This window comes from Lepisosteus oculatus, chromosome 27 (genome assembly GCF_040954835.1).
Source record: "Lepisosteus oculatus isolate fLepOcu1 chromosome 27, fLepOcu1.hap2, whole genome shotgun sequence".
Classification (NCBI taxonomy): Eukaryota; Metazoa; Chordata; class Actinopteri; order Semionotiformes; family Lepisosteidae; genus Lepisosteus; species Lepisosteus oculatus.
The window spans coordinates 1,860,462-1,873,171 of record NC_090722.1 but is presented as its reverse complement, the minus strand read 5'-3'; the positions used below and the strand labels follow the sequence as shown (position 1 = coordinate 1,873,171).

Below are 12,710 nucleotides of genomic sequence, written 5' to 3'. Positions count from 1 at the left end.
CCGAATGTTACGTCACAATCCTGCTGCCACTACGTGACACATGCGCATAATCAGTGATTACAATCATTAATATTATTAATTGATTGAAAGTTATTATACAACTTAGTATTCTTCCTGCTCTCCCCACAAGCAAATGGTTCTCTTATTTCCAGTGTCAGTTGGAAAGTGTGTGAAGACACAGAGCAGCGCTTCTTCTTTATGACATGACCTCAGACATGCGTCTCCCCACGATCACTTCAGACTGCAGCTTCCTCCCACTTTCCACAGACCTGCTGCTTTGTCTTTCACGCTACACCATCACCGTGGCTTTTCCTGATCATAAAAATCTCCAACCAAACCAAACCAAGACAATTCATGTTCATTTGCTGCACCGATTGTATGAAAGAATGATCTAGATTTGCAACAGACAGATCTGTCTGCTATACAGTGCATTATAATGTTCCTACTTGATTCCCTCACACAGAGACCTCGTGCTCTCAACAATCTGTAAAAGCAAATCGCACTTTCAGAGCAGCTCGACTCCCAGCACACTGCAGCAGGGCGGCGGTGTGAGAAATCCCTGTGGGCCAGGAGAGCCAGAGACCTGCCGCTGTGCCACAGGAGGTCAGCGGACTGATGGGTGGACAGACTCGTCGGTTTGGGCTGAAGCTGAATCACCTGAGCTCTCCTGCGCCCCTCTGTCTCTCTCCTGCACTTCACTGCTCTGTATTCTGTACTTCTGTGTGAAACAGCTTGTTTCCAGCTTCTCCTGTCTGAACACTTGCAGACTGAAGACAGAAAAGCGCTTCATACACTTCAGTGTTGGTTCAGCACCATTCATACATTCTGGAATGAAAACCAGCTTCTGTACACGTTGTGTAATTTATTTAAACACAAAGTTGTGTGTGGAGGAGAGAGAGAGGTGTGCTGTCTGGTCCAGAATGAGCTGGGGCGCCCAGGTGTCTCTGCAGTGGCTGGGGAGGGGCGCCCCGACTCCAGAGTGCTGCTCAGGGCCGGGTGAAGAGCCCCATGGCTTCAGCAGCCCTCTCCCGCACCTGCGGCTCTGGGTCCTTCAGCAGGACCCTCAGATCTGCGGGAGGAAAGAGACGAGGCTGTTACTCGGGGTCCTGCAGCCCTGCTCAGCTCCTGACACACAGCTGCAGTGCTGATCCAGCTCTTGCCCAGCAGGTGTGAGTTAGGAGACACTGTGCAGAGCAGCAGGTCTGGACCTCATGCAGTGGGGTTAAAGAAGGAGTGTGAGATCCTTTCTGTGTGACATCTGTGTTCTCTTCACTGTCAGAAGGAACAGTAGTCAAAAATGTCAAACTATGAAGCTGGAAGAAACGGCCACACTGTAATTCACAGACCGCACAAGTCTCTAAAAAGAATAAAATAAAGCAGAGCTACTACAGATGTGCAATTCCACAAAAACCTGCTAAACAGGCCAACTATACATTTTTCATCTCCATGCTCTGAACTTCTCAAAACTTTGTACACTGGGTATCTATGGTGTGAGAGGCTACAGCCAGAATTTCTGGTTAAACAGACTCTAAAATACTAAATACTAACCCACTGAAGCTAAGCAGGTGTGAGCCTGGCCAGTAACTGGATGGGAGACCTCCTGGGAAAAACTAAGGTTGCTGCTGGAAGAGGTGTTAGTGGGGCCAGCAGGGGGCGCTCACCCTGAGGTCCATGTAGGTCCTAATGCCCCAGTATAGTGACGGGGACACTATACTGTAAACAGGTGCCGTCCTTAAGATGAGACGTCAAACCGAGGTCCTGACTCTCTGTGGTCATAAAAAAAACCAGGGTGTTTCTCGAAAAGAGTAGGGGTGTAACCCCAGCGCCCTGGCCAAATTTCCCATTGGCCCTTACCAATCGTGGCCTCCTAATAATCCCCATCTATGAATTGGCTTTATCACCCTGCTCTCCTCCCCACTGATAGCTGATGTGTGGTGAGCGTTCTGGCGCACTATGGCTGCCGTCGCATCATCCAGGTGGGGCTGCACATTGGTGGTGGTGGAGGGGATCCCCATTACCTGTAAAGCGCTTTCAGTGGAGTGTCCAGAAAAGTGCTATATAAGTGTAAGCAATTATTATTATTAATTATTATATACTGTACAAGAACAACTGGTCAACATACTGGACACAAAACACAAGCATCGTTACCTCGCTGAGCTCTTCTCAGAGCGAAACAAGAGCAGAGTCTCCTCTGCAGCTGCTGCACTTGGAGGCCTGAAACACAGAGGGGTTGAACAGCAGAGCTCCTGCACACACAGCACCACACAGGATACTGCACCAGCGCACACTGCCAACACTCTGAATGGAGAGCAGCTCATGGAAATGTGTTTCCTGGTGACATTGGTAAGTCTGATTAACCTGCCTCATTACTGACAGAAAAATGCATTTCAAACACTAGACAGAAAAAGGCTGAAAGTGGTGCCCAGTGTCCTGCTGCCGAAATGAGACTACTGTAGCTAGACATACTAGAGCCTTCTTACTAGAGGCCTTTTACTAGTGTGACATATCAGAGCCTGAGTCCTTTGAGAAAACCCCAGTGATCAAACACCTTCAGACTCAAACCTGTTTCAAGGGAAACCTACAGAGTAGCGTTTTAATGCTTGAATTCCCATCCCGGCAATACCCTCATCACTAACCACAGCACAACTCACTTTTACCAGTGGAGCATCATCTCTACACTGAGCCTCAATCACTCTTCTCATTGTCACTGAGCTCTTACCAATGAAGATGGCAGCACTTTCCCGAACCCAGGCCCTTCTGCTCTGTGCACCCTGGAGTGCAAGCCTCTGGGCCAGGCTGAACTGCCCACTCGTTATCTGGACACAGGGAATATTGCAGGGCAGTGTGAGACAGCACACTACTACTGTACAGGAGCCCCCATGTGAGAGACAGCCCTCCATTACACATAAACACCTCTAATCCATCTAATGAGAGTGTATGAACTCATCAGCACTACTGTGATTATAATCTGGATATAAACTGCTACTCACTGTAATTAGTGCTCAGTGTAAGCCTGGTTTAGCACAAATATATTTCCTAAATCTGACACAAGTCTTTGTGTGTTTGTGTCCCAAAAGCAGGGTGTGCTCCCCTCTCTCACCAGCAGCCCAGAAGCCAGCCCCAGGAGAACCTCACTCACCAGGATCCTGCACATCTCCTTCATGGACAGCACACATTCCAGGGTGAAGTGCTGTAGGACTGTCCAGCAGGCCTGGGGAAATCCACATTGTCAAAACCAGTTTATCTTGAAACAGAGCCCAAATTAAACAGAAACTACACAAATGTCACAAAATAGAAGCCAGCCCTGAAACCCTTTGACACATCCTTGATAGTAACCCTCTGAATGTTTAGATTTACAGGCTACAAGTTCGTACTGACTGTAGGGTTTTTTTTCTTCGCCAATTGCAAAGCTGGTCAAACACTGGATAGGTGACAAGTATCAATATCAAAGAAGGACGTGAGAAGACCCATAGTCCCACAGGCTCAGCCCAGCCAGCGGCAGCTCTGTGTCTTTACCTGGATGACCTCTGGGCTGGGGTCAGTCAGGTTCAGCAGCACGCTGACCAGGGAGCTGTGGACCTCTTTGTTGAGCCGGGCTTTCTCAGAGCCCAGCCTGACCAGCTGCCCCAGCAGAACCACTGTGACTCTGCGGACCTCCGGGCTCTCCTGTAACACAGACACAGGACAAGAGGGAAACTTTACACACAGACACGCACAAACTGTCACCACTTATTTTCTCCTCTCAGGGCTGGAGTCTGACCCCACTGTAGCTCAGTAGCTCAAAGAACAAACACTGTAATCATGGATATCCAATTGATTACAATTACAAACGTTATATTTAAATTTAATAGACAAAAACAAATGACACAATATTTGAATAAAGAACATCTTAAAAAACTTACACTTTCCAAGCAGGGCCTGGCTCTACAGTACACAAAGGGCACCAGTGCTTTGGCTTGACTCTTGTCCGCGATGGACAGGACAGTGATCAAGCCCAGTAGAGCCCGCAGAACAACTGGCTCAGCTGGGGTCTCCTGCTCTGTCAGGGCTGAGCTCTGAGCTGCCAGCTGCTCCTCTGTGTGTCTGTGGATCTGAAGACAGGAGGACACCAGTCGGCCTTCATTCCCAGTACTGCTGGGACAAGGGTTACACTGAGGGAGGGTCATGCTGGTCGCTGCTGGTCAGCAGAAGGGACAGCTAAAATTGACGTGCTAGCCAGCCACATCTGAAGATAATTGTCCACCACGCCTGCCTCAGGAGGTTCAAGCTACACAAGCCCTTGGTCTGGCAGCGCTCAGGAACTCGGCCAAAAGTCTCAAGCTTCTCCCTGTCTTCCGACTTTGCTCCTCGGATACTGGCCCCTAGCTTCACCCTGCCTTTGTTGTCTAGATCACCCTCTTGTGCTTGTGTGCTGTGTCTGTCTGTTTACAGACTGTGCTTATTACCATCAGCTCTGAGTTTGGAGTTTGCTGTGTGCTGAGCCTCTGTGTTCACCCAGCTTTGATCTGGCCTGTTCTGGACGTGGCTTTGGGCTGCTGGTCTGCACCACGCTTTTCTGTGCTCACCAGCCTGTCCCTGTGCTGCAAACAGGGAGCTGTTTGTTCACACAGCCGCTTGCCTGTTTGCTGGTGTCTCTCTGCCTGCTCTTGGGCAGCGACATATTACAGGGAGACAGTACCTCCGTGCTGTAGCTGTCAGCTGTCTGACTATCTGTCCTCTGCTCAGTTAGAAACACCAGCAGATTGGCTCTATAGTCACTTACATCCAGTTCTGGATCATCCACCTTCATCTCCCTCATCAGGCCGAGATGATCAGCCAGGTCCTTCACGGTCTCCGAGACCACCTGGCTGGTACTGAGGACCTGCCACACCTCCGAGAGTGAGCTGTAAAATACATCCCCAGCTGTCAGTGCAGGGCTCTGCATTCAAACTCATTCTCAGAGCTAAAATACACAAACACTGACGCCACAACACAGTGCTGTTGTTGTGATGCTTTTATCATTGCAAAGAGCTTCTCACTGTTAGAATTGTGCTCTACCTCTCAGAGGGAGAAATGAGGGTCACTAGGGACTGGATGGTCTGTCTGAGGTCCTGTGCAGCCAGATATAATATCCCCTCCCTCAAACTCTCTTCCAAGCTGTCATCCAGAGTATAACTACTGCCGAAGAATTGCAGCAGGTCAAGAGCCTACAGGGAACAAGAACAGCAGGTCAATCTCAGACAGATCACATGAGCTCTGTTACACTGACTGTTGAAGTTGTCCACTACTGCCCCTTTGTTGCAGTTCTCAGTGCTGTCTTCAGAGACAGGACACAGGATCATGTCACTAGGTGTGAACAAAGGAGTCATTTTTCTGAATACTTCTGGAGCAGTGTTTCCAAAAAGCTAAAAACACAACTGTATTGATCAATAGCAAAACAGTTTCCCGTCCAATCACTTCTCAAAAACTATCTGTTCTCCGATTCACAGTGACAGGATACAGCTTGTCCAGAGCATCCGTGTGGGAAAACAGCAGACAGGCGACTGCGTCAGACACACTGACCATCATTGTCGCCAGGAGCTCGGCCTTGGCAGGGAAGCTGGGAGCTCCGGAGGGACTGGCGCTGCGCACTGCCTGTGCCATCATGCCCACACTGCGGCACAGGCTCAGTCTGACATTGGGCTCCTGCAGGGGGACACACAGCAGCTCACTCACTGACAGCCCAGACGCCACCTCACCTCCACCAGCCCTGGACTCTGATGGACACTCACAGCCTGGACAGCCTTGGACACTGTATCCCTGTGTCCTCCTCCCCAGAACAATCCAATCAGGTTGAAGTATAATTAACAATGTCTACCCAGACACTGCAGGAAAGTAGCAGAACAAATAAGGAAGAACTTTTGCCTGAGAGTTGATACGAATACCTCCCTGCGTTAGAGAAGCACATTAAAGAATGTATCAGTGGTTGAATACACTCTTCAGACAGGAGCTGTGAGGTTCACTCTGTCAGGTCTCTTGTTCTTAAAGGAGGACATGTTGCCTACCTTCGTGGTGACATGGTGTCTCAGTCTCTCCATAAAGTCAGTGTCCATTCTCTGCAGTAGATCCTCTGCAGGTGCTTTAAGTGCAACGTGCCCATAGCACAGAATCAGGGCACAGGTGAAATCACTCTGCAGTAACAAGCATGACAATCCAGATCAAGGTGCTGAAACTTGTAGGTAGAAGCTGACATTAAGAGCAGCTTCTGTTTGTCTGTCAGGACTCTGATGCAGTACACCTACCCTAGAGCCCTGCTCATTGCAGGGGAAGGCTGGGTCAGTCAGCTGGGTCTCCAGTCTCTTCAGCACAGACAGCACCACATCCAGGTGCACACTGGCACACAGCCCCATCAGCACTGCCAGATCCTGGGACACCAGACAGGCATCAGAGCACTCTTACAACACCCACAAGGGCATCATGCACACTCTCTCATGGACTGCTGTTCTAATGCCATGATAAAATGAGCCGAGTCATCAATATCTTTCAACTGAATGAATAATGGCTTCAGCAGTCAGATACACGGCACTTCTGTGTTGCCATGAGCTGTGGAGAGGGGTAGATCACAGCACTGAGCTGCTGTCATTGATGAGGCTCCTGAGGGCTTCACTACTGTAACGTCTCTCTGTGCAGGTGAGCGGGCTGCTGTCCCCATTACCTGGGCGTGGACCATGGTCAGCAGCTGCTCCAGCTGGGATTCCAGCACTGGTCTGGCCTTCGGCACTGCTGCCCCCACAAGCACACTCAGACTCTGAAAGAAGAGCACGTTGGAGTCAATCTGGAGAGGCACTGCTGCTTCATCAAGAGGCCTCACTCTCTCAGTGTATGCAATAACACATTAGCATTAGGATTTTGGTAGTTTGATCACACACAAAAATCTGACAGAGCAGGATAACGCCTCCCCTGGACTCTACCCCTGGCAGATCCATCTTGTTCACACCCTTCCACAATCACATGGGGCACCACAGACCATAATCCTCTTCTGCACTGGGCCTCACCAGCACATCACTGGAGCTTGTGGACAAAGGGACACTGGGAAAGTGCTACTAGTGATTGTTTCGATCTACAATTTAAGGAATCAAAATCCATTTTCTAAAAGAAACGGACCTCGCAATCCACAACCTGTACACCTAAAGGCCCATTGTCGGTCACAGGCCTACCTTGTTGATTCTGGAGTAGCTGATGTCCAGCTCAGCTGCATACAGTGGCTGGAAGGCCTGTAAAACTGCTGGCAGCTCACTCTGAAACTTCTCCTCAGGGAGCAGGCAGCACATAGCTGCCAGGGCCAAGACAATGGCCTCCGTCACCTTCAGACAAAACACAAACACCATCATCCTCAAGGAAAGGATACAGTCACAGGAAAGCAAACTTGTCTAAAACCGCAGACAGTTAGAACAGCTTTAAGCAATGAATAAAACCTGCTTCATAAGTACACCCTATTCAACTTTGCTTACTGTGATCTGAACCCTAGACCCTGATACCCTTCCCTAATACCTGCATGGACACATCTTTTCTTGGCATTCAAGTCCATTCTTTCCTCCAGAACATCTGAGAATTCAGGATGATTAATAAGATGTCAAATAACCTACACTGGATTAAAGATCCCATACCTTTGGCTCAGAAGATGGCAGCCATCTGTGCACTACATCAAAACTTATGATGACCTGGCTTGAACAGTCCTGAACACACTGCCCGGGACCCTGGAATTTTGCCCAGCTCTCATACAGGCCTTCCAATGCTGACAACACAAGAGAGGAACAGCCTGCTACACTCCTCAGCTACATCAAAGCAGTCCTGTAGCTCAGTGGGAAGCGGTCTGAACAGGCCTTATCAGTGGATTGCCAGTGGAACCAAGCATTGATAACAACTGTCCCCCTAAATGAGACAGCTTGCACACTTACCAAAAGCCATCATTGCCTTCATTTTATTAGTCACAGCAAGGGGAAGAACAGGCACCAGCAGGTCCAGCAGTCTCACTATATCCCTTGCTATGTCACGACCTTCAAAGAAAACACATTTCACACTGGGTAGGGACCAAGGCTCATGATAACACTAGAGAGTCAGAAGCGGCATGAGTAACAAACACTGAGCCTTCATAATAAGCTCATGTATCAGGGCTTGAATGGACAGATACGAGCAGTATCATGAAGTTTGAAATACAACACAGTAAAAAATCTGGAATATATCTGTGCAGATCACACCCCATTAGCAGCACAGAACTTACTGCAGTTGCGGGAGATATCTCCTACAGCATTCAGCAGCGTGTGGTGAGGGAGCACTCCGGGCTGGAAGAAGGACAGTACCATATCCATGGTACTGTCGTAGTGGTCTCTCACCACACAAATGACTATGTTGCTGGCTGGCTGTTGCCAGTCAGGCAGCCATTTCTGAAACAACAGTAAAAAGAGATCAGAGTGACTTGGGAGTCGATAGTATTGGAGTTGAAGCTGCAGCTTGGATCAAGCCAATGAGCACACAAGTTAACATACAACGATTTGTTACCATTAGATGTAACAATGTGTGCTACAGGCAAGGAAACAGACCACAGCACTGCAGCAAGACAACAGTTCGATAGATTGAAATTAAAGGGATTTACATACCGGTGACATCGTCATCTCATTCAAGGCCATCGAGACGGTGCTCTTGGCCAAGGACTCATCCAGATGCTGCGCAGATGTTTTGCGCAGCAGCTTCTCCACTGCCTGGAGGACAGCAGAGCGATGGGCAGTTGTCACCTAGAGCAGGGAAGAACCAAAGCCAGGGGTGAGACTGCTGCTCTCATCACAGCACCAAGAGTGTCTGTTCAAAGGCTTCTCCTTCAGGGCCAGTCAGCCTGGCCAACGGGCACTGAGGGTGAAACAGCAGAACCACCCCAGCTCACCACACGAGGGAGTGGAAACACACAGAGAAACCCCAGCCTTCCACTCAAGCACATCTGTCAAGATGACAACACGTTAGGGCTTACATTCTGACTTATAGTTGTAAGAAAAAGCAGAGACAGTATCTTGGAGCACACTGGGCTCCTGATTAGTGCGTTTGCAACGACTATGTCAGGAGGTGTGTAGGGAGCTCCTTCATGTTACCTGGGGGCTCTCGAGGAATCCCAGGATAACTGGCAGTGTCCCCTTGGTGTTCCTCTGCAGGAGGGAGAGCAGCTCTTCTATCAGGAGCTTCCCAGATTCCTCATCAGAGCTGCTCATTCCCTCCAGAACAGCCAGGACCTCATCTACAGCAGACAAACAGACAGGGGAAACACTGGTGTCGCCGCAGCACAGACTTCTAGGGAGAAAACTCTTAAACTGACCTGTTGTCTGAGGGACCTAAAACCCTGCTGACACATGTCTGAGAATTATAGAGATCAAAATGATTTTTGATGCACAGCCCGTAAAAGCTGGGACTCTTTCACCCCAGAGAGGAATACAGATCTGCTCTAAGGGCAGGAGGCTTCAGAGTGCAGGGTTTTGTTTTCGTGGTCCTGAATAACAGCTGCAGCCACTGACACTTCTGAACCCTGAAGAGCCCACAAACAGAGCTGCTCTGTGGGTCACATCAGTCCTGTTAGCAGCTGCTCCTCCGCAAACAGAGGATCTCAGTGTTGAAGAAGAATCAGGCAGCAGCTCTGCTCCCAGGTGGAGAACCTCCTTCTGCTGCTCTAAGGGGATTAGAGCCTCTAATTCAGCGTCTCTCACACCCAGTCAAAAGGACTTGGACAGATCTTCATCAATATACATTTGCTTTTCCCAAAGTTACAATTAAATGTAAATGAAAGAATAATTGCAGTACATCACTCAGACACAGCTCATTTCATAACCACTGTGAGTTACTCATTTTCAACACTTTCAATGGTTTCATACCTTACATGGATGTTAGTCTTCTTAAAAATACTCTCATACTAAATTATTTTATATCTTATTATTTTAGCTTATATCTTGTTTATTTTTGCTCAAATCATTATTAGTTGAAAAGATGAGGAGACTGCTGTTGCTTTCCCTGCCTCGAGCTGAGGAGACCTGCAGGGTGACATCGAAGAGCCCCTCAGGTCAGTCAGCCCAGGGATGGAGTCCCAGTGGAAAGGGAAGCCAGGAGTCAGTGTGTGGGGGGACTGGCTTCAGGGGGCACTGGTCTAGATCCAGCTGTGTCATACCTGGCCCGGGGCACTGGCAGCCTGTGCGCTGCACACAGGAGGAGAGCCACTTCACCCTGCTGGGCTCACAGCTGCACTCCTTCGGGCTCATCTTGGACCTGTCAGTCAGCCAGTAGAACAGCACAGTGAAGCAGGGAGCTGGGTGGCTCTTTTCACACACTGGGAGTCAAGGTACTGCTGACAGGACAACAGCAGACCCACTAGACACCACAGAACTCTCTCTAACCAGCTGGTCCTACTGGAATACAACCCAACAGGCTGAAGGGCAGACACAGGATATTGAGAACACAAGCAAATTCTTCACATCAGTGAAAGCAGAGACAGGAACAGAAGCAGCAATGAATTCCTGTTCAGATCTGCACTCTGGGCTTTAATAAAACTCCAGCAGGTTAAGAGCTTTTAACCCCCTCTCACTGAACACCGTGTTAACACAATAACCGCTCGATCTGCCCAGGAGAAACAGGTCAAGAACAATCGGATCCGCGATACGGAGCCTCGGCAGGTCCCTACCTCGTCCGTAAACCACCAGGATCTTCAGTGAAAAGACAGAGAATATTGACAAGCCGTGTCGAGCTGAAGTGTTTTCTTCGCTACGAGCATCAGCGCTGAGCGACTCAGCAGCACCGGAGCGCTTTCCCGGACCGCAATTGTTGCGTCACAATCCCGATGTGTCGACGTCACGCTCACGTTTAATAAGTCATTATAATCACTATATTTAATTATAAAATTACAATTTTATATGCTTTCTGATTTTTCCCAACTCTACCAACAGAAGCACTAATTGTCTGATTTCCAAAGTGTCAGCCGGAAAGTTTCAGAAAACACGGAGCGGAGCGTCTTGCTCACGATATGACGTCAGACACCCCTTCCTCCCTCCATCCAGACTCGCCTCTCCCTCCTCTCTCACACGACTCGCTCATCAGGGCTTCTACTGTCACTCCAGTCTCCTGCCAGACCTCTCCCAGACACAGCCTGCTCATTAGTCCTCCTGTGACCCAGACTCGCCCTGCAGATCTGCTCTCCGGCTCCTCCTCATGGTCACTCCGCTCGCTCACGCACAGACCTTGTGCTCTAACCAGTCCGCAGCGACACATCTGGTCTTGAAGCAGCTCGTCTTGCAGCGCCCTGCAGCAGCGCCACGGTGTGTGAAGCCCTGCGGCCGGGAGCAGCAGAGACCCGTCGCTGGGCCGCAGGAGGTCCGAGACTGACGGTCCTGCAGACCCGCTGGTTCTCATAGCGGCGGAGCGGGGCTGCAGGTCTGCCCTCGGCTCTTCTCCGCAGTGACAGGAGGCAGAGAGAGCCGCGCCTCAGGAGCCCCACACGCCTCCACAGGGATCAGCCGCAGGGAGACGATCGCTCCTCCGACACACAGCCGCTCACAAATAACGGCTGCGCTCCTCTCGCGCCCTCAGCGGAGCGGGCAGCCGCGAGCCGGAGCCGGAGGAGGCGGAGACGCCGAGCGCTCGGAGCTGCGACTCAGCCAATCAGAAGCCGCGATCTGTAGGGGGCGGGGCCTGAATGAAGAACAAGAATACAGTAGGAATATGTTAGATTATTAATATAATAATAAAACAGTTGCCTATGAAAATGCTTGTCAGATGCACCTCAGTTCAGCTGGATCCATTTCTGTGTGAAACAGCTTGTTTCCTGTCTTCATGACAACTTGTCCAAGACATTCTGGATGAAATGAAAAAAAAGTTTAAAGTTTAAACGGTTTTTTCCTCATTTGAATGAAACCCAAATGGCTGGAGGTTTAACAGCAGGATATGCAACATGTGTTTCTTCCAAGTGGTCATTTTCCTTCTGCTTCTAAAACCAACTGAACTCCGATAATTTTTTTTTCAGTACATTCATTTCACCAGATGAGTAGTATCAAAAATCGGCTGCACATAAAATGAGCATTTCTGTCAGAACTCGTCAGTTTAACCTACTGCTGAACAGGCAAAGTAAGCTTTGCTGCAGGCAGTCACTTTCAAGATTCAAGATGTTTTATTGGCCATATACAACAAGTGTGTTGGAATGCCTACTCGTTCAGCTGTACCCAGCAACAGTGGAGGAAAAAGAAATAACAAACAGACATGGACAATACTGTAACGCTTACGGCCGACAGGCACTGTGTAAGAGCCGGCTTACCAGAGCGGTGACGTCGCTGCCCTTCCCTGTGATAGCAGGACTACAGCTACCGGGCTGTAGAGAGATCTCTCTTTAGCTCACCGGGCTGGGTCCCTGCTGAGTGACGCGGGAGTCCCGGGTTCGAGCCCCCGCCTGAACCCCCGTTGCTTTACAATACATTTAAATTATAGACATTATAACACAGCCATGACAGGACATAGTGCAAACAGTGCAGTACCTTAAAGTGCAGGTGCTAATTTGAGCTGTTTATGATGCGGACTGCCCTGGGGAAGAAATTGTTTTTGAATCTATTGGTCAGTGTTCTGATACTGCGATACCTCCTACCAGAACCCAGGGGTGAAACCAGATCGTGGCCAGTTTAGGTCCCAGTTTCTGTGAGACACCCCCAGACTGTCCTGATCTGGGTCTCCTGTGGGAC

General features: G+C 49.5%; 1 protein-coding gene across 7 annotated transcripts; it reads right to left on the bottom strand.

Annotated features, from left to right (window-relative positions):
• Nucleotides 1-847: 847 nt before the first annotated feature.
• LOC138225322 (uncharacterized) lies at nucleotides 848-11,598 on the bottom strand. 7 transcript variants are annotated; one of them, XM_069185170.1, is made up of 20 exons: nucleotides 10,670-11,598; nucleotides 10,160-10,257; nucleotides 9,099-9,241; nucleotides 8,616-8,750; nucleotides 8,240-8,402; nucleotides 7,917-8,015; nucleotides 7,626-7,753; nucleotides 7,176-7,322; nucleotides 6,674-6,766; nucleotides 6,261-6,383; nucleotides 6,024-6,149; nucleotides 5,542-5,664; nucleotides 5,038-5,186; nucleotides 4,763-4,883; nucleotides 3,903-4,091; nucleotides 3,517-3,666; nucleotides 3,140-3,211; nucleotides 2,720-2,816; nucleotides 2,149-2,214; nucleotides 848-1,069 (listed from the first exon to the last, which is right to left on the bottom strand). In XM_069185170.1, exons 2-20 carry the CDS (start codon nucleotides 10,248-10,250, stop codon nucleotides 987-989), a joined length of 2,298 nt encoding a protein of 765 aa, XP_069041271.1. In that variant the 5' UTR covers nucleotides 10,251-10,257; nucleotides 10,670-11,598; the 3' UTR covers nucleotides 848-986. The 7 variants fall into 7 exon arrangements, with proteins under 7 accessions (XP_069041271.1, XP_069041272.1, XP_069041273.1 ...); XM_069185171.1 differs by having other exon boundaries at nucleotides 980-1,069; nucleotides 2,652-2,816; XM_069185172.1 differs by lacking the exon at nucleotides 848-1,069 and adding an exon at nucleotides 1,095-1,272 and having other exon boundaries at nucleotides 2,652-2,816.
• Between the last annotated feature and the right edge of the window lie 1,112 nt (nucleotides 11,599-12,710).

What these genes read in the sequence shown, in the direction of transcription:
- LOC138225322 (XM_069185169.1), bottom strand. Translation starts at nt 10,250, where the DNA reads ATGAGCCCGAAGGAGTGCAGCTGTGAGCCCAGCAGGGTGAAGTGGCTC. An exon ending in CTGCCAGTGCCCCGGGCCAG is followed by an intron (nt 9,242 to 10,159) that starts GTATGACACAGC and finishes TGTCTGCTGTAG; the next exon opens with ATGAGGTCCTGGCTGTTCTG. An exon ending in TCTGAGAAGAGCTCAGCGAG is followed by an intron (nt 1,767 to 2,148) that starts GTAACGATGCTT and finishes TTATGACCACAG; the next exon opens with AGAGTCAGGACCTCGGTTTG.